Source organism: Pygocentrus nattereri, chromosome 24 (genome assembly GCF_015220715.1).
Source record: "Pygocentrus nattereri isolate fPygNat1 chromosome 24, fPygNat1.pri, whole genome shotgun sequence".
Lineage (NCBI taxonomy): Eukaryota > Metazoa > Chordata > Actinopteri > Characiformes > Serrasalmidae > Pygocentrus > Pygocentrus nattereri.
This window is the reverse complement of record NC_051234.1, coordinates 3,420,986-3,441,478: the sequence shown is the minus strand read 5'-3', so window position 1 is coordinate 3,441,478 and position 20,493 is coordinate 3,420,986. Positions and strand designations below refer to the sequence as shown.

Here is a 20,493-nt window from a genome sequence, read left to right as displayed (position 1 = left end):
TTCTATTAACTTGTGATGCACAAATACACCCGGATGTTAGTCAGATGGCCAAGGCATGTCTGAAGTTTACCTCTGTTGTGCTTTGAAGCTACAAGGCTAACCCAGTGCCTACAGCAGTCGAAAAGATTTGGGTGACACTTGTTAGGCACATTAGCCTCGTGGCTCCAGGGCAAATCTAATGAAGCAAAGCTTAGACACCAAGCATGTCATGGCCAATTGACTACTTCTGGGTTAGGGAGAAAATTGTGTGAATTCTTTTTTTCCTTCGACTATTCCTTTAAGCTGATAAATCAGTCGGCGTGAAACGTCTTATCATTCTAATGCAACACCTGGTGGCTCCTTGCGCCGGGCAGCCCAGCAAACGCAGAAAAAAAGAAACACGTCGCAGCTGGCTGTACTTTTCCAATCTCAGTGATGATCGTGGCAGACGCCTTAAGCTGGTAACTGTCAAGTCTGGTAAGACGTCAAACCTCACAAACTATATGAAAACAAATCGAATTAATCTCTGTCAAGAAAGCTTGAGGTTTTGCCTGCATGTGAGACAGAAATATTCCCAAAGATGCCACCTCTTCACATCACTTTCCTGAGCCAATCGTGCTGCATAGTCACACAAGTAACTAGCCGGCTTCTTTGAAACTAGTTAGATACAAATATATTAATTAAATTAAAAATTAATAGGAAATGTTCCAAATATAGGAAGGTTCTCTTATGTTGTCAGCGCTGCAAACTGGACATAGAGTTACGGTGAGCTCACAGAAAGGCATCGTTTGTTTCCTAAGCAGTAGAACAGTGGGAGCAATATTGATTCTGGATAAAATAGATCTTAAGATAGATAGATGCACATTTAAAAATGTCCCAAAACACAAAAATTATGCTAAATTATGGTGTGTAAAGCCTAAAATAATCACTCTGAGGTGTTGGGTCAGACTTCATGGGAGTTTTTCGGACTGCATGAAACATCTTTATGTACTAACATCACACAAACATGCTCAGACAGAATGTCTGGCTCGATTTTTAGGTCTCAAATGCAAAGAAAATATACTGTATTTTAGGGGAAGTCCCAGTGATACGATGTGATCATGATACTTAAGTTATGATACTTTGTTACTAGGATTTTAAAAATATTGCAATATGGTGAGTACTGCGATGACATATATTGCAATATATTGTAATTTATTTACTTATTTTAACTGCACAGGAAATCTTTGTGAACATGTTTTATGTAATGAGATAAAGTATACTGTAGCAAAATTGGATTATCAAACAGATAGATTGTAATAAAAATGTATAAAATAAATATATATAATAAAATACTGATACTTGGCATCTGTGTATATGTGATACAATTTTGCCACACAAAATATCTTGATACCATGCTGTATCGATTTTTTACCCCACCATTATAAGATGTGATGACAATAGTTGAATAATTCACTCACATCCTCAGAAGAAACATCCTTCACCAATTTTTGGCTGAGCTCTCTTCGAATACTCTTTCAGTGCACTCACCATCATCAAATTCATCCACTTGGGGAAGGGGTCCAAAGCAGAATAGGTGCTGTAATTGCATGCAATTACTGGTTTCCACCAGAGAGGTCTCCAAATCCCCAAATCATACATAGTGCAGCTTTAAACTAATTAGATATAAAAATAGGTGGGTTCTCTTTTTTTGTCAGTGCTGCAAATGGGCCAAACTATTACAACTAGCTCATAGAATGGCAGACTTTGTTTCACTAAACACTGGGAATAATATTGATTCTGGCAAGCCCAGCACATACTGGTGAAGATATGATGACAATAGTAGTTGATGCACCCACATCTTCAGAAGACTCGTCCTTCATCAAGTTTTACTTAAGTGACCCTTATTAGTCTCACAGCGGGGAAATTTCACTCCACGTTTAACCCATTCTTGCAGTGAAACACCACACACAGTCTAGTGAACACACACACTAGGGGGCAGTGAGCACGCTTGGCCGGAGCGGATCGTCGACCGCGGCGATCACAAGGCTTGTTCCCTAACCTCCAGCACATGACCCCCCCCACAGTTTTGAGAGTTCTCTTTGATTACATGGTCATAGGATTCGTTCATTCAGGGACGCGGTAATTACACATTTTAACCAGAGAGGTCTCCAAATCCCCAAAACTTACATAGTAAATCTCACTCTGCAAATATTGTAGAAATACTCTTATTTTACGGTGTTGTTTGGAAATTTGTCCCAATTGAAAATTGTCCGATCAGGATTTTCTCCTCTGTAGTATGTAGATAGATACAGTCAAGGAAGCTCTCCCATTGGCTAGAACAGCAGGATCTGAACTTAAGGCTGTACATGTTAGATTAACCTGGAAGAGACAGTGGAATCAGCCACTTTTGTTGGGTGAAGCCACTTCTGGAAGTTCTAGATGACCACTGACTGTGAATATGAGCGATAGTCAATGGGGCAGTCATGGGCTGGAGGTTAGGGAACTGGCCCTGTGACTGGAAGGTCGCTGGTTCGATCCCCAGAGCCAACAGTACATGACTGAGGTGTCCTTGAGCAAGACACCTAACCCCCTAACTGCTCCCCAGGCACTACACATAGGGCTGCCCACCGGTCTGGGCGAGTGTGCTCACTAGTGGTGTTTCACTGCGCGGATGGGTTAAATGCGAAGGTGAAATTTCCCCGTTGTGGGACTAATGAGGGTCTCTTAATCTCAACAGTGCACTGTTAGAAATAGAAAGCGGCAATGTGCAGCACGAATGTGTGTTAACTTCTGTTCTCTTCAACCTTCAAAGTCTGCGTTTAGAATCTTGAACAGCTCAAAAAAAGCATCACCAACAGAAATAATGCTCGGAAAAATTAGTATCATAAAGGTGTTTGTTCCTTTTTACCCGCGTTTTGACCTATTTTTCACATTCATGGCTCGAACTGGAGGCCTAGCTGTAGTCATGGTTCACCACTGCAACACACATTCAGAAGAGCTTCATGCATTCATTCCACACACGCTCAAAGAGAGCAAGCTGTGTAGTTCTTTGAAACTGTGCTCATTGTGAAATTGTAGCAATTGATTAAAATGAAATGATTAAAAGCTACAGAGAAAATGGGGCTCCTGGCAACCACCCGCAAGACTTGCAAGACCACCAAAACTGCCCCCCATCAGATAAACAGCACTTATAGCTTTCATCTCTGAGAGGGAGGAGAGAATCTGCTTCAGATCTGAAAACATCCACAGGTGTTTCTGTCCATCCTTCCACTCAGAGTTATGGGTCTGAAAGGATGTGCAGCTGCTAAGAAGCTGTTACTCAGGAAAAAGGAGACAAACCGCAAATCAAGCCAAGAAGCTGCTGGTGCTCTCAGTGAAGCGACCGCTCCAGAGTCCAGATCTCATCTTTAAATGTGTTTAGGATTACTTGGAAATACAAGAAAATGCAACCAACTTCTAAAGCCTGGTCTCACTTCTTCTTTTTACCCCTACCGCTTGTTTCTGAGCATCACTTTGCCGCTTGGAACTGAGTTGTAAGAGGTAGTAGTTGGGATCTTTCGGGGCCCTCAAATAAAGAGCTTTACTTCATTAACGTTCTACATTCAGAAGAGCTTCATTCATTCGTTCCGCACACAGTCAGAAAGAGCGAGCTGTTTCAGGTGTAGTTCTCTGAAATTGTGCTCATTGTCTCGAGTTCAAAGGCTTAGCAGTGTGGTGTCTGTGATGTATGTTCTACCAGGTTATTAAAATTCACAGCAAGCTCCTGGCAGAGGATTTAGAAGAATACTAGTAACTCAGGGTATCTATATCACAGTATTGAAATTTTCACGATGATGCACAGCCCAGTGAGATAATGGAGCTCTGTAGTTTGATGCTCTCAGACAGGGGTATGTATATTGTATGGGAACTAGCAGAATCTCATTTGTAGTGTGGCTTTTTTACCTCAGGCGTGTCACAGCGAATTGAGAATAGCGAGTTCTGTTAGTAGTAATTAATGCTTTGGCTGTGAGAGAGTTTGCCAGGTGTGCGCACTATTATTTCTTAATTGTTATAGTGTTACTGGAACTCCAAATGCCTGCAATATGCAAATGAGCTCTCTGACAAATGAATTAGTCAATAAAGTTTTTTTATAGTGTGCAATTAACATTCTGACCAACCTCAGATGTTCCAGATGAGTTACTGTGGGTGTTTTGAACAGATGGTCCAACAAAGGTAAACAATTTTGGCCGAAATATTACTGACTAATCTTTTTTTTATTTAAAGGGTAATTTCACAGTTTTAGTGAACTTCCACGTAATTAAATTAAGACGTAAAAGGTTTTCAGAGTGGTTTGATACGAATTGCTCCATTAATGAGCTGTTACTCAGAAAAGGAGACAAACTGCAAATTAAACAAAAAAAAAGCTGTAAAGCCATGAACTGACCACCCCAGAGTCCAGATCTCAACATCATTAAGTGTGTTTAGGATTACTTGGAGTACAGGAAAATGCAACCAGTGTCCGAGGCCCAGTCTCATTTCTCCTTGTTACCCCTACCCCTTGTTTTTAAGTATCACTTTGCCCCTTGGAACTGAGTTACAGGGTAGTGGTTGAGATCTTTCCCCCTCAAATAAAGAGCGTCACTTCATTAACAGCTACTAGCGCTGCTCTGTAGGGGACCCTGCTGGTCTGCAGTGACAGCAGAGGAGGGAATTTAGGGAATCACACACTTTAAAGAGGGAGATAAGACAATTATTTATTACCCCCACACTTAATTCTTTGGTGATAGGAAGCTGAAGTCAGCTATTCGCCAGCTTCTTATTCAGATTTTCCTTTTCCACCTTAAATATAACAGCAGTTACATTCTGGTGCTTCAGGCATCAGTAATACTGTGCTATTTAAGGTGGAATGGGTAATTTAGCTAGCTGGCTACTGAGACGTTGGCATACTATTAGCGATTGTTTATGTTTGTTATGAAGAAAAAGGCCATAATACATTGAAACGCTGTTTAACTAAGATACTACGATGGTTGTTGTAATTTAACAGAGAAAATAGTCAAATTTGTGGGTTTCTTTGGTCGCTTGCGCAACCATCTTGCCAGTTTTCTTTTTTTCTCGTAACACTCAGTTTGGCATGTGCCTCTTAAAAAATCCATTTAGAGGGCCGTGTAACTTCACTGTAGCCCTCTATCTCAACAAAACTCAGGACATCCTACCCCTGGGCGTCAACACACAAAACGGAGGGCTAAATGTTAAGTGGTAGGGGCGAGGGGTGAAATTGGATGGGGCCCAAGACTGAACTTTGAAGGTGTGAAAAAAATATCCCTGCAGAATTCTTGGAAAACTGAAAGCGAGTTTCTTGAAAAGAATGGAAGCTGTAACAGAGGAAAATTGTGGACACAAAAACATGCTGAGCAAATTTGATATCACTTTAATTAAGGCTTCTGTGTCATTTTCTACTAAATATGTTTTCTGCTTTTTTCCTGATGGTGAAAAATGAATAACTTGTGCGCGATACTGGATGTAATGAGAATAAGTCTTCATTCATCCTGCAAGCTCATCCTTTCCGTTGCTAGATAATGAGCTCCGTTTGGGAAGAGCTTACTATTTTTAACTTTGTTTTTTCGAATATTGCAATATTTCCATGTATTGCAAAAGCCTGAACTGTCATGTTTGCTTTATTCCAGTACTGTTCGGCTTCAGTTCCCAGCATCTTATATTTCCCAAACTGAGCATCCTCATGCTGTTGTGATATCTGCGGAGGAAGCATAAGCATAAGGAGGTGACCTCACGCAGCACAGGCCTGCCTGCTGAGTCACGACAGTGCTCCTCCGACCTGCTTAAGTCTTTCTCTCCTCAGCACAGCCTCATCTGTCTGTCTAAGAGTATCTATCTCTCATATACACACCGTCTCTCCGTGCACTACATCAAGTTGAACACTCCTCAGGGGAGTTGCCCAAAAAACCCCTTGCACACTCTTTAAAACGCACTCGAACTGCCAAGAACGTTTCTCTCCGGCACTAAAAGGCTTTTGAAACCCTGAGCCAAAAAGTGCACGCTTTTATATCACTATTTCATCATGAAATAGGTCATACGTTTCAGCTATGAATACTGTAGCAGGCCTGTGTTATTACAACCGGCGGGCATCTGCCATTTACTCAGCTTTCTGTGCTCTGCATTAAAGGCATTCAGACCCACAATCTTGCAATGATGTTGAAAGTCAGTTCACTACTACCAGAGGCACAGCTGAATCTGTGGCTTGCTGGATTGTTTTTTTGTTCCAGATCTTAAAAGAATATGCCATCATTTCTTAGCATAATCTCCGTAACACATACCACTAAGGGTTGCAAACGAATTCATTGGTAAGCGGATCAGCACCTCCAAATCTGAGTCCTTGGTCTTAGCCCGGAAAAGGATGGCATGCCCACTCCAGGTAAGGGGAAAGGGCCTGCTCCAGGTGGAGGAGTTTAAGCATCTTGAGGTCTTGTTCACGAGTGACGGGAAGAGGGATCATGAGATCGGCCGCAGGCTGGGTCAGACAGCAGCAGTGATGCGGTCACTGTACCGGACTGTAGTGGTGAAGAGGGAGCTGAGCCATGAGGTTGCAGGCATCAAATTCTAAATGAGTGAATATTAAAAAAAAACAATAAAGTTTATCTTGTCTTTGTAGTGTATTCAATTGAATATCGGTTGAAAAGGATTTGCAAATCATCGTATTCTGTTTTTATTTATGTTTTACACAGCGTCCCAACTTCATTGGAATTGGGGTTGTACAACCAACATGTAAACTCAGCTTAAGAAGTGGACAAATTCAATTATAGACTTGATATTTTACTTACTTTTAGAGTCTTTTATGTCATTTTCTATTCTCCTGTTTTTTTCCGCAACACTGAAAAATGAATAACCCCCCCCCCCCCCCCCCCCCCCTAATGAAAGAGAGTCATTAGACTCCTAATGCTGCCTTTGCTTAGCTGAGTAAAAAGTGGTCAATTGTAAGTCGTAAGTGGACAAGCGCGTCTGCCAAATGCCATAAACTGGTTGGTATAGTGGTTAACACCTCTGTCTTCTACACTGTAGACTGGGGTTCAATCCCCACCTGGGCAAGCACCCTACACTATACCAATAGGAGTCCTTGGGCAAGACTCCTAACATTGCCTTTGCCTCCCTGTGTAAAATGGTCAAGTGGTAAGTCGCTCTGGATAAGAGCGTCAGCCAAATGCTGTAAATGACGGTTCTGTTTAGAAATGAAGTAAATAAAAGGTTGGTCCTGACTTTGGCACTGTATTGTATGACTGAACCCAGTGGATTATCTTGGGTGCCGTTTGAGTCAGTATTGTTTTTCTAAGTACAGAGAAACTGTCGTGGGTCGACACCAAGCCTAGATATTATTTATGGTTGGTCAAATAAAACCGTTTCAATAGTTTGTTGTAAGAAAATAAAAGAATCGAATGAACTGAAAAATACGAGAAGACTCTTCAGAATTCAGAAGTGCAGGTCGTTTATTTCTTCGAGCATGGAGAATGTTTTCCTACAGGGCCCACGGGCAACACTCACACATATACAGGGTTTGTACACATATTTTATACCCTCAGTAAGGGTGGGGTGATATATTTTGTTATCTCCTGATCTCACAACACCACCATTATATCCAAATTGACATCCATACATCTATCCTATGGGATCATGTGGAAACCATTATCTCCAAGCCTAGTCTGAATCATTTTTTTAAAAAAGGCGTTGTTCCAGGCGCATCCTGACACATTCTAGCATGATCACTGGTGTTTTTCCATCTCGGGCCTTGAGAAGTTCATAAGTTCACTCGCTCCCTATAAAGTGTTTATCTTCTCTCTTACGCCCTACTAAGGAAGCTTGTTTTAGGGCACTTGCTCCAGTGTGCTAGGCCATAGTGGGCTTTATTTATGTTTTATCCTGCATAATACAAAAGATTTTAACTTTGGAAATCTTGAAATAACATCAAAACTATCAGTGGTAATCCACTGTACGCTTCGCATGCAGCAGATACAGACTAGCTTAAAATAAAATGAAGTGCTCCTTTAAATCAGAGCAGTGTTCGCTTGGCCTGGAAATTGATCTGCTCATTGGAGTTTTTTGGGAGGTATCTGCCGCTCCCTCTTTGGAGAGCAGGCCGCTTATGGAGCATGCTCACAAACGGTCACACCACGTTTCACCGATCGATGTGGATGTTGCATCACTGCCTGCCGTTGATAAGAAAAACCCTGCGATATTTATTCGCCTTTTTTCGCTCTCTGGGGAAGGGCTTGGGGTTACTTTTTCTCATCATGTCTTGTGTTATTTTTTTCCCCCCAATTGATTCCCTGTTAGAGTCAAGACCGTGGCTTTAGATTATACCTCAACCTGACATTTATATGGAGAGGACTGAAGGGAAAATCAAGATGAATGTTTTCTGCGCTGTGGAATAACACGGATCTGAGAAGAGTGCAAATGTGGCACGTCGTCTTTTAACACGAATCAAAAGCGGGTACATGTGCCATGTGAAGCCGTCTAGTGTAGATGCCATGAATTATAGATGTGTGAGTGTAAAATTTGCCGAAGCCCATGGGAACTTCCAGCCTATGTCTTCCTCTATTTTTAGGCCCTGATTAACAATTGAATTCACATCAGCACATGCAGGATGCTCTGCAGGAAATTCTCCTCAGAATTCCACATGCTTCTTGGGTGTATGGCAATATGATTTCACACCAAATTTGACCCTATCTAATATTTGTTTTGAGATGGTAATTTGTGCGTTTGCTGTTTAAATGGCTGGCTTTTTCCTTCCACTTGCCTGTGGGTTTTCAAAATGTGTCGGAAAATTTCTTCTACGCATTATACAGTTTGCAAACTAACAAAGGCCGAGTTTCACAGAGGCACTGCGGCATCGTGCCCCAGTGATCTATCTGGCTGCCTTGTTTGGTTGTGTTTGCTCTGTACTGCTAGTGAGAGAGGATAATATTGAGCCAGTTTGGTTCAATGAAGGTAATTCATGTTTGAGTGTATTTTTGATATCTTCATGCAGTTCCTTAATCTGGTGTTATCAAAGACCTGAACCTTGAACAGTTGCTGCTTTGATACACTAGGTGGCGATGTGTCATTTATACCCCACAGTTGAGGCGTCATCTAGCCATTCACTCGCAACAGCACAAACCAGTGCAGTTAGTAGGAATCTGTATGTAAAATGACCGCAAACAAGTTTCACTGCCAATTTTGTTATTCATCAATGACTTGGACCAACTTTGACTTGAGGACCTATGATTTGGACTGTGACTCAGACTTGAGCGTCATGACCCGGAAAGACCCGAGACCCAAAGTGGAAGAATCGTGGAGAGCCTGTCTGCAGATGGGAGTCTTACTGGTGTCCTACTGGAGAAGCTCACCAGGCGAACTGACCATCTTCCATATGGTAGCAAAACAACAGAAACAGCTCTTCTCAGTTTGACCGATTTTAACAGCTTCTGCAGGTAAAACCAGCGCGAAACATTCACAACATTAACTGATGTTGAATTTAACTCAAATTTTGTGTCAATTAAGCACCGAAACATGACTGCTGCACCTTTTAAGGTGGAGTGGGAAATGTAAATAAGAAGGCGTTGATAAAAAGAATCTTCATACATTCACCATCATGCTTTTATTTTCTGTAAACTTTATTCAGCTTTTAGTTTCTGTTGTCATCTAAATTAAATAAAAAAAAATAATTAAAAGATAATAAAAAATATAATAACATTAGCTGAAGAATTCATACTGACTCAGGACTTGAATTGAGACTCGACTATCTTGACTTGGGACTTGACTCGAGACTTGAGTGTTAAGAATTGAGACCTAAGGCTCCCGAGTGGTGCAACCGTCTAAGCGTTGGCCGCGTCATTAGGTGATCGTGAGTTTGATCCCTGGTGATGCTGCAGTCGTCCGTAGCCGGGAGTCCAAGAAAGCACAGCTGGCCTCGCTCTCTCTGGGTGGGCAGAGTGGCCCCCCCTTCTCCCCCCATCACTCTACGCGATACTAGTCAGTGCAGGCGTCTGTTAGCTGACGTAGCAGATCTGGTGGTCGGCGCTTTCCTCCGAGCGCGTTCGGCCGTCCCGTGACGTCGCGTGAGCGGCGGTTCGTAAAGAAGCGGTGGCTGGTTTCACAGGTCTCAGAGGAAGCCTGTGCTGCCTTCAATCTCCTAGCATTGGTAGCATCGTGTGATTGGGGGAGTCCTAAGTAGCTGGTGGAACTGGAGACGACTAAATTGGGGAGAAAATCGGGTAAAAAAAAAAAAGAATTGAGACCTACTTGTTACTTGCAACTCTGTTCCCACCTCTGGCAGTCATAAGAATTAAAATAGAAATAATGATAATAATATAATGATAATGATATAATAATATAATGATAATAAAATAATGCTAAACTGAATAATTTGTGCAGTACATGCACATTATTATAAGCAAATGCTGCAAGTATTCAGTGTTTTTGTATTATACTACTGACTCTACCCACAAAAAAACCTGAAACATCTGCATGAATTGGGGCGTGCTTTAAGTAAATGATATGTAAATGTGATGCTGGCTGGCACTTGATTTCATGCACTGCAGCTGATTCTACCCTGGTGGTCAAATCTCTGCTTGTGTCCACGTTGTACAAACATTTTATGAATCATACGAAAAGGAGTTTGTATTTCATTAAAGATGGTCAAACCTGAGATCTTTTTAGGCAGAGCCAGTGAATGCTGAAGCTTCAGAGCAGGTGTTCTGCGTGATGCAGTTAACACCCTACAATCCTGAACAGGCCCAGTTGACCTTGATTTTGGACCAAGATGGACAAGTTTCAGTTACAAAAACTGCTCAAGTGGCTCGTGTTTGGGTAGGAACCTTGACTCAAGTGATATCTGCATTTAGATCTCATGTCTATGGGAATGAATCAGTAAACAAGGCCAGAATTTGTGGTTGAAAATGAATATTCATTGGGTGTGATGCTCGTGCATTAGTGCGATATGTAAGAAAAGCCGTTTTTAATTAGATTTATGTATTTCTCCTCCATCCACCAACATAAAAGGGCCTGACACAAATACTGATATCGTTCATGTCTCTGACTGCTGATTGGCTGTATTTACTCCAAATATTAGCTCTGATGGAAGTTAGAACCAGGCACTTGTGTAAGATGTATAAGATTATACACTCACCGTCCACTTTATTAGGTACACCTGTTCAATTGCTTGTTAACACAAATAGCTAATCAGCCAATCACACGGCCACAACTCAGTGCATTTAGGCATGTAGAGGTGGTCAAGACGACTTGCTGAAGTGCAGACCGAGCATCAGAACGGGGAAGAAAGGGGATTTAAGGGACTTTGAACGTGGCGTGGTTGTTGGTGCCAGACGGGCTGGTCTGAGTATTTCAGAAACTGCTGATCTGCTGGGATTTTCACGCACACAACCATCTCTAGGGTTCACAGAGAACGGTCCGAAAAAGAGGAAATATCCAGTGAGCGGTCAGTTGTGTGGACGAAAATGCCTTGTTGATGTGAGAGGTCAGAGGAGAATGGGCAGACTGGTTCCAGATGATAGAAAGGCAGCAGGAACTCAAATAACCAACCAGAATCTCTGAGGAACGTTTCCAACACCTTGTTGAAAGTGTGGCACGAAGAATTAAGGCAGTTCTGAAGGCAAAAGGGGATCCAGCCTTTTACTAGCAAGGGGTACCTAATAAAGTGGCCAGTGAGTGTGTCTGTAAGAGCTCAAAAACTAAAGACTCTAAAAGAAAGAGACGTAACTTACAAGAGCAGAATTTTATTTTAAAAATTCCCAAAATCTGTGGTGTCAACATCAGCTAACTAGCTCCTATTGACAGAATGCCATGGTAGCATTTGACTGACAGCTGTCTTCTTTGACAGTGATGTGGCTTGAGTGCGACATTTTAAGAAATGGGATGTTATTAAAGGTGTTTCAGCCATGAAAAGGGGAGAAAAAGGGAACAGTAAGCTGCTTTTATTTACTGTTGTATTTGAGCTGTTCTGTTTTAATTGGGAAAGGGGCTAATTTGCCCCTTGGTGAACAAATGTGGGCTGTTTTTGTGATGGTAATGGTTTACAGAGTAAAGTCTTACACCGGTGGAGAAGTATGGCTTATGGTACGTTGTGAAATATGACTAGCAAAAATGATCCACATCAGTTGGTGTCCTGTTGAGATTTTATGGATTTTAATTACATCTATAAAGCCCAGGGCCCACAAGCCGGTCACCCCTGGTTATCCATATTCTGTAGATTTTATAATTCACTTAAGCAATAGCACACGTGAGGTTGTGTGTTATCGTGTATAACATCACAGCTGTGATTTTATGTGATGTTACTGGTGATAACTCATGACCTCGAGTGTTTCTACTGCTTTAATACAGCAGGTAAATAAATACAGTAAGAAATGAATAAACTGGCCGTGAACGCAGGGTTTAATATGTTTTAATGTTCAGCTCCTTCCTCCTAATTAGAGTTGCTACGTCAGAGTAACGAGCTCCGCCCACTCGCTGCTCAGCCGGCAGTTCGTTCTCCAGCTCCTTACACTAAATCCCCAAACTGTCGTCACCACTGAGCAGCTTTTCTGTCTTTTATTGGGTCAGTTTTATGGCTCAGTCTGATCTGGTCCGACTCTGAAGATCAGACACGTCTGGCGAATGGTGTTGGGTTCAGTTCTGGCTGATTCCAGGTTGTTCAGCTGTTCTTCTGTCTCATCTGCCGACTGAAAAGCTGCTCAGTGGCGACGACAGTTTGGGAATTTTGTGTAGTTTCATCTTCAGAGTCGGACCAAATCGGCTGTCGGTCAAATCTGATCTTATCAGTGTCCGTTTTCTGTTTGCGGCAAATTAAGAAGTAAAAACGTTCAAATGGCTCGAGCGCCTCCTACAGCTGTCAGAGTCGTTGCTTAGCAACAGCGTCTTAGTGGAGTGATACAGTGTTTGTGATGTTATGGTGAAATAACAACACAGTTACAACGGTTCTCAGCCAATCAGCTTGCGTGGCTGGAACTAACTGTTGTATACCTGGGAATAACAACTTTGTATACAACCAGATGCTGCTAATATGCTATCATTAAAAGGCCATATTACTGTTACCGTATTTTTTGGTGTTCATTGTTGAAATGGCATCACATTTGCTGGAAAGTGTGTACTGACAACGTTTGAAACTCTTTTGAGAATTTCCTTTTCCTCAGGACTTAAGACTCAAAACTCAAGACTTGCTTTTTACTTGCAGCATAGTGACTTGTTCCCACCTCTGGTTATCTCCTTACTATCTACCATGCTTAAACCCAAAGGCCTTCTGAAGAGCTGTTGTGTTTTGTAGGTAAGGAGGTGAATAAAGAGCTGTGTGCTGATGCAGTCTTCCCACCCTCCGTGCCCTGCGTGGTTCCGTGCCCTAAAGACTGTGTCCTCAGCCCCTGGACGCCCTGGTCCACCTGCTCCCAAACCTGCTCCAGCAAAACGGCTGAGGGCAAGCAGATGAGGACGAGAGCCATCCTGGCCTACAACGCTGGGGAAGGTAACTTGGAGTATATTATCACGTATATTCAAATGGATTTTGTAGTTAGGTTGTGTTTTTCATGTATCTGCATGTACATCTACACCCCCTCCCTACCATAGAAGCCTGTCTAGCAGTTTCTGAGCCAATGTGAGTGAATTTCTGTCTTTGTCTTTGCAGTGACTTCAATGGTAGTGGCATGGATAACAGTTATGGAGGGTAACACATACAAAGATTTGATCATTTGTAGATTATTTGTAGATTTAGAGCTGATGTGACTTTCATAGAATCCTCGCCATTTGTTCAAATGGACTCTGAGACTTACACGTGTGATATTTATCTTGTCTTAAGGTCTCACAAGGGTTCCAAAGTTTCCTGAGCTCTATGGTACAGTTGTTTATTTCTTGTGTAGTGTTGATGTAGACCTGGTGTCGTTGTAGCTCGCATGTTGATGGCTTTTTGGATAATGTACGTTTAGCAGTGGAAACTTGTCACTAGAACGTGTTTGTCAGCCCCTCAGAAATCCCTAAAAACCCCGTCTGAAGCGAAGAGTGCGATATTAGCATGCCTCAAACGAGACCATGAGCATTACTCGTGTTAGATCATTTGCTTGAATGGGTTTGCTTTGAGGAACAATTTGCAGGAAAATGCCCTTGTGGGATGAATAAATCCCCCCACTCAGAAGACAAACATTACTTCTATCTTTATCGCGACTGTATGCTGTCGGCCTTTTCTGTTTAGCAGACGTCCGCCTCGCCTCGCTCGCTAGCGTTCGAGGCACGTATTAAATGCAGTCATTCATGCAGAAAACCCTTTATGCATTATGGATGCGTTTCAGAGTGGATTTGAGTAAGTCAGCAGAGGACTGAAATTTATACCGCAAACATGAAATTTAAAAAAACAAAGCAGTGCTGGAGCTCTTGGCCCTCTGGGGTCTGTCCTAAAATACCACAACATCATCGTATTGACTCCAGACCTCAGGGACTCAGCAGCTTCAGTCTTCAGCCCAGTTCTGTCCATTTTGATCCGAAAGTCTAGCCTGGCACCAAGATTTGGAGACGCTTTGCAACATCTCTTCAAGGCCGCGTGGCTAAGCCATCATAAAGCGCTGCAGCTTTCCATGCACTCTTGCCAGTGAGGGTCAGGGCAGAAGTAGACTAGAACAGGGGGTTCTTTTTAACAAGACTGACCAAACCACAGACACACAGAGGGTGAGTGGGTGGGGGTTACCAGGGTATACATGATTAGCCTTTGTCAAGGAACGTTTCGTCTCCACATGGTGAAAAAACTGGACAGTCCAGCGCTGCTTTTACAATGGTCCAGCGTGGCAATGGACATGAACACCCCTCTTCAGCTGGCAGCATCTGGGAGTTAGGAGGCCGTTCCCTGAGAAATCAGTAGAAACTTTAGAACAATCAGAAAGTCAACATAGTTCACATTATTAAACCAGTATTTTCCAAAACGCTCATAAAGTCTGTATTGGAGAGCAGAGGTCACTGATCATCAGTTCCAGTTAATCCATTAGCATCCAAACCGTCGTACTCCATCCCAGCAAAACTGTCAAGTGATTAAAATGATTAATTGGGATTAATCGCATTCTTTTCAGCAGTTAATTTGCCTTGTTTGCTCAAATTTGACCCCAAAGAGAGATTTTTTTTCACGTGAAGTTTTTTGAGTGTTTTTATCTGAACCTGAACGTAAAGCTCACGTGAACGCTGGGTGATCATGACAATGCAGATACTGATGTTTACTGAGAGGAACACTGGAGTTTCTAGTATCTTGCAAGCACTGTCCAGCGTAGTTTGCCAAATGACTGATTTTGTTAGAATCAATGGTGTTTTGTTTGTAAATGATACTACAGTATACTCAATGATCACAGTGGTACAGTAACTGGAAGTAATGATGGTTTTATGAAGTGATACTGCAAATTACCTCAAGCTGCGCTGTATACATTACATGTGTTGCATTCTATGTACCAATGCTGGCGGAGTGGCGGTGTCATAGCAACAGTGCTGCAGCAGCTGGGATTCAGGGTGGAACTAAGATGGTTTGATGGGCAAACCTACAAAGAAAAATGTGTTAATGACGTTAAAATAAATCATTCATTTTTTTTGTGTTGACCAGTTATTAACATTGACACCACTAGGTTAAATATAGGCCAAAAAGCAGGACAAATGTTTTTTTATACTTATATAAGGTATAGATATTACTTATGCAAACCCCCTGCACCTGATTGCATAAATGCATTTTATTGGATTTATTTGCATGTAGCTTTTCTCCACTAGACATGATTCATAAAGGGTTACCTTCAATGCTATCTATGGCTCTACTCAAATTTTTCAATGCAGTAACAGTATTTCAAAGCAATAACAGTGTTTGTGACACTGTATCAAATACAGTTATCTATAAAAATGGACAAACGTACCACCCAAGACCCATGTCCTGGTACTGGCCTGGCACTCTGCTTTAAGGCCAGATGACAGTGACTGGACCAATGTGAACAAGTAGGAACCCTGTGCCATTAGAATGTAAAGAAAAGCCCTGACAAGCCTGAATTAGGAGAGAACATTCTCGATTACACACACCCACCAAAGAGGGGTTTGCCTGTTTTTGTCTGGTCAGTGTACTCATTAAGACAAAGGCCTCAGCTGCCCTCAGCACAGTGGACAGAAGTAGTTGCAACAGCAGGATTGAACTAAACACCGCCGAGGCCTCGGCATGTGCAACCGAGTATGCAAACAAGGAATACTTTGGAATTAGTTTGAGGAATGATTAGGTGAAAAATCTAATTTACAGTTTTCTTATTATTATTACTACAAGCGCTAGGAACGGTCTTGCAGCCGGATATGTGGCGGAATTACATCAGTGTTGTACAGATTTGCCTGTCTATTAAACCTGCTGTTCTAATTTAGGGAAATGTCGCCCTTTTTCTTCACGGACTGCGCTTCACAGTGCAGCGTCTGTAATTCCTTTACGCCACCGTGTCGTGTCTGAAGGCTAAAGCACAGGTCCATCAGAGTCGTATTTTCTCACTGGCAGCGTGACTCGTGGGTGTACTTCCCCCTCGTTACGGAGCTGGTTTTCTACTCCCGGATGGACAGGGCTTGATTCACGGGCCCCTGTGGGCCTCTCCATCGCGCGGCGAGCGAGGAATGTCAGCAATTATTCAGGCACGCCGAGGGACCCTCAAACTCACTCCACCACCCGTCGCTGCCAGGGAGTGAGCTTGAGTGCCCTCGAGTCTTGTTGAGTGTTTCCTCTCCATCCGTTTGGAGAGAGGAGAACGGAGAAACCAGCTCTGTAACACCAACAGCAGATGTCCAGAAAATGAGCCCTCAACATGCTTCTATTCAGAGGAAGAGCTGGGTGAAAAGTGAAATCGACTCCCCGAAGTTTTGTCTTCCTTGGATCAGCCGAGACATGTTTCAAGTCTAATTAGTTGCATACTTTGTTGTTAAGTAATCTCAAACTGCCTGGCTTATGTGGTTTCTGACACCCTGTTGTCTATAAAATTGGACAAAATTACAGATTACATTCAGGAGCACTGTAGCTTGTTACTGTACATTGCTTATTGGTGAGGTTTAAGCTTCCATTACTTGCTAGCAACATTAACTTTATACCTCAAATTAAGCAAAAGTGAAAATCTTTAGCCAGACTATTGCTTTAAAGCTGCTTGCAGTGAACTAGACTAGCCCAACAGAGTCTTCTCCCTTTTTGTGACATAATGGGATGATTTAGGCAATTTTTACCCCGCTTGTATTCAAACAGCCAAGTTTTGCTTCTTTAGCTTAGAGCTGGAGCTTTCAAACACAATAGGTCACTAAGGCCCAATTCCCATTTCACTCCTCGCCCCTACCACTTTGCCCTTAGCCCTCTGTTTTCCACGTTCACGTCTAGGGTAGGGTGTCCCAGTTGTAGTTGCGATAGAGGGGTGGGGCGAAGTGTTAGGGCTACATGACCATCCAAACAGAGGTTTTCCAGAGGCTTGAAAAGGACTGTTATGAGAAAAAAACAGAAAAAACGGCAAGCTGGCTGTGCAAGCGACCAAAGAAACCCACAAATGTGAGAATTTTCTCCTTTAAAAATGACAGTCACCACTGTGTTCTCTTAGTTTAATGTCGTTTCAGTGTATTTTGGTCGTTTTTCTTCATAAGCTAGCCGGCTAACTTTCCCATTCCACCTTAAATTGTCCAGCAGTTCTGATGCCTGAAGCGCCTGAATATACCTGCCGCACCATTTAAAGTGGAGGGGGGGGCTTGCGATAATAAAAAATTGCCCTCCTCTTTGAAGCCCTAAATGTAACTAAAGCCCAGCAGTGAGGAGCTGAACTTTCCCCTCCTCTGCTGTCCCTGCAGACGGGCAGGGTCGCCTACAGAGCGGCGCTAGTAGCTGTTAATGAAGTGATGCTCTTTTATTTATTGATTTCAACCACTACCCACTCGAAAACAAGGGGTAGGGGTAAAAAAACGAAATGGAATTGGGCCTAAGTGGTCACCCAGATCTTTTCTGTAAATACAATATTAAAACTTATTCAACTGTCAAACCCTATCCAGGTCTTCATTAACCTTAATAGATCTTAATGCAGACCTAGATGTGGTTTGTGCAGGTTGAGAGAAGTTTTGAGGATGTACTTACATGAAAAGACTTGAAAGATTTGGTGTTCTTGGGACTGACCAGTTTCTTAGTGTTTTTACAAAGTGGGTAATGTTATTGAAATCAAAGTCATCATATCATGGAAAAACCTTTGTTTTTTCTTTTTTTAATAACAGCAGTGGTGGACAGTAACTGAGTAACTGAGTAAATGTAATCTTCTGAGTTTCTGTACTTTAGTATTTTTGGTGTATCTGTACTGAAGTTTCTCCGTTCTGGGCGACTTTTTCCTTTCACTCCACTACATTTCAGAGTCTAATATCCGACTTTTTCCTCCTACATTTTGAGAAATCTGTGGTTCCTTTTGGTTTCTGTGTGTATAAAAACGTAACATGTCAAAACGAAAGAAGCGCAAAGCCAGAGCACCAATCAGGGCCCAGCGGTCACTTTGTTTAGAGCTGGTTTTGACCTGTTGGTCATACCGACCCAGTGCAGCACGCGGTTCAACGTCAGCGCAGCAGCGTAAAACTTTGGGAGAGTCTGTTCAACATAAATGATGAACTAACCTAACTTTGTGTAAATAGAGCTCAATATAGAAATATGTCCACATATGCAGTCGAGACTGACGCGGCTTTTTTCTGAATTTCTACAAACACCATTTCATTTTATAGTAAATGAGTTTGGGCTGGTTTATGTTTATGAACAGACGCCTACAGATCAACATAGTAAAGGAGCTCATCTGTGATCCTGAGTTTAAAGCCAGTTTTTATTCAACTTAAACTTGGAACTAAGTTGTAAATAAATCTGAAACTGAAACTTTGCTTGTGTGTAAAAAGTGATTTCAGAGCCACTCGGTTCTCCCTGATGGAAACTGTTTACCTTCAGGGTTTTGTGCTTCTGATCATTTTAATAGACGTCAGCGTCACTAATTAATGACGTTCTATTAAAAGACTGGTTTACCAAGAGAGACGCTGGAGGACTTTCACCTGAAATGAGTTCATGAAGCCAGTCTGGTTATAAAAATGATAGCAGGACATCAGAGCCAGAATTCCTCTTTTAGTACTTTTACTTTATACTTAAGTACATTTGAAGGGAAATACTTTAGTACTTTTACTCCAGTGGAGGTCTAAAGGGAGGAACTTCTATTTTTACTGGAGGAATATTTTACCCTGGGTGTCTCGACTTTAACTCAGGTTTGTGTACTTTGTCCACCGCTGATTAACTTTACACTCTCCAGTCTGTTCAGTCAGTGAATGAAATTAAGCTGATCACCCTTTCAGGGCAGAGTAGTGTGGTCTACCTGAACTTGTTGAAGTGATTGTTGTTACTGCGTGCAGTGTGTATTATTGTGAGTTATTGCAGCAGGAAATATGGGGGAAAGTTATTAAATGTGTGCAGAATATGGGCCCTTTAGGCTTTAGACTGTAGGAGAAATAGTGCTAAAGCCTTTTTAAACGAGATGTCTAATTGTAACACACTGTGTCTGTGCGCTTGCAGGAGGCACCATTTGTCCAAACACAAGTGCACTGCAGGAAATGAGGAACTGTAACGAACACGCCTGCATCGTGTACCACTGGCAGACCGGTCCGTGGGGGCCGTGTACGGAGGACACTTCGGTCACCACACTCAACTCCACCACCACTGGCTCCAAAATCACTCCCTCTGGACCAGACAAGCCGTCCTGCGCCATGGGCATGCAGACCCGCAAGGTCATCTGCGTCAAAGTCAACGTGGGTCAGGTCCCGCCAAAAAAGTAAGACCTCACGTTTGATGCAGTATTCACAAATGCTAAGGTTGCTAACTGTTTCTTTAAAGAGTGGATAGCCATTAATTAGTATCATGTTAATTGGGCATGAATAGCTTCCTTTCGTTGTTAACCACGTCCGCGTGTTTGGTGAACTCCTTTACGGCTTGAAGATTTTTTTCAACATTTTTTTTTTTATGTGATTTATAAATAAGGACATAAATGACCAAAAATAGTTCAGACCTTTTAAACCAACACATAAAAAATGGGCAGCCAAGCATTCACAGTCAAAATACGAGCCAAACATTATCCACTCCCTTCTTCAGTTTCAGGTACAGTCTTATGTTAAATGTAACAAATAAATAGAAATTGTGCATGTAAACATTGAAGTGCGAACCCTGTAGAGTGCGTGTTAACTCATTTTAAATTATGTTCACTTCAAATCAACAAAACATGTAATTTGACTGAGGATGTTCAAACTTTTGCATACAACTGCGCATCCAAACATGTGCAATGATTTTATAGGAAATTTATAGGAAATTGTTAAAAACATTCCAAATTTTCTATAAACAAATTCCATAACACTTTATTTGAGGGATGCAACTTAAAACACATTTAGAAACGTTGAATGACATATATATATATATATATATATATAAAGCATATAAGCATATATAAGCATATAAAGCAAACTTGAGTTTGTATAAACAGCTTTAATCGC

The 20,493-nt window shown here is 42.0% G+C and overlaps 1 protein-coding gene across 3 annotated transcripts in view; it reads left to right on the top strand.

The window, feature by feature from the left end:
* LOC108433870 (thrombospondin type-1 domain-containing protein 7A) overlaps positions 1 to 20,493 on the top strand; it is a 238,224-nt gene that overhangs the window by 122,539 nt on the left and 95,192 nt on the right. For all 3 annotated transcript variants that reach the window (XM_037534172.1, XM_017708707.2, XM_037534171.1), the window contains 2 exons: positions 13,265 to 13,459; positions 19,526 to 19,781. In XM_037534172.1, the coding sequence (XP_037390069.1) occupies positions 13,265 to 13,459; positions 19,526 to 19,781 (451 nt within the window). The remainder of the gene's footprint in view (positions 1 to 13,264; positions 13,460 to 19,525; positions 19,782 to 20,493) is intronic.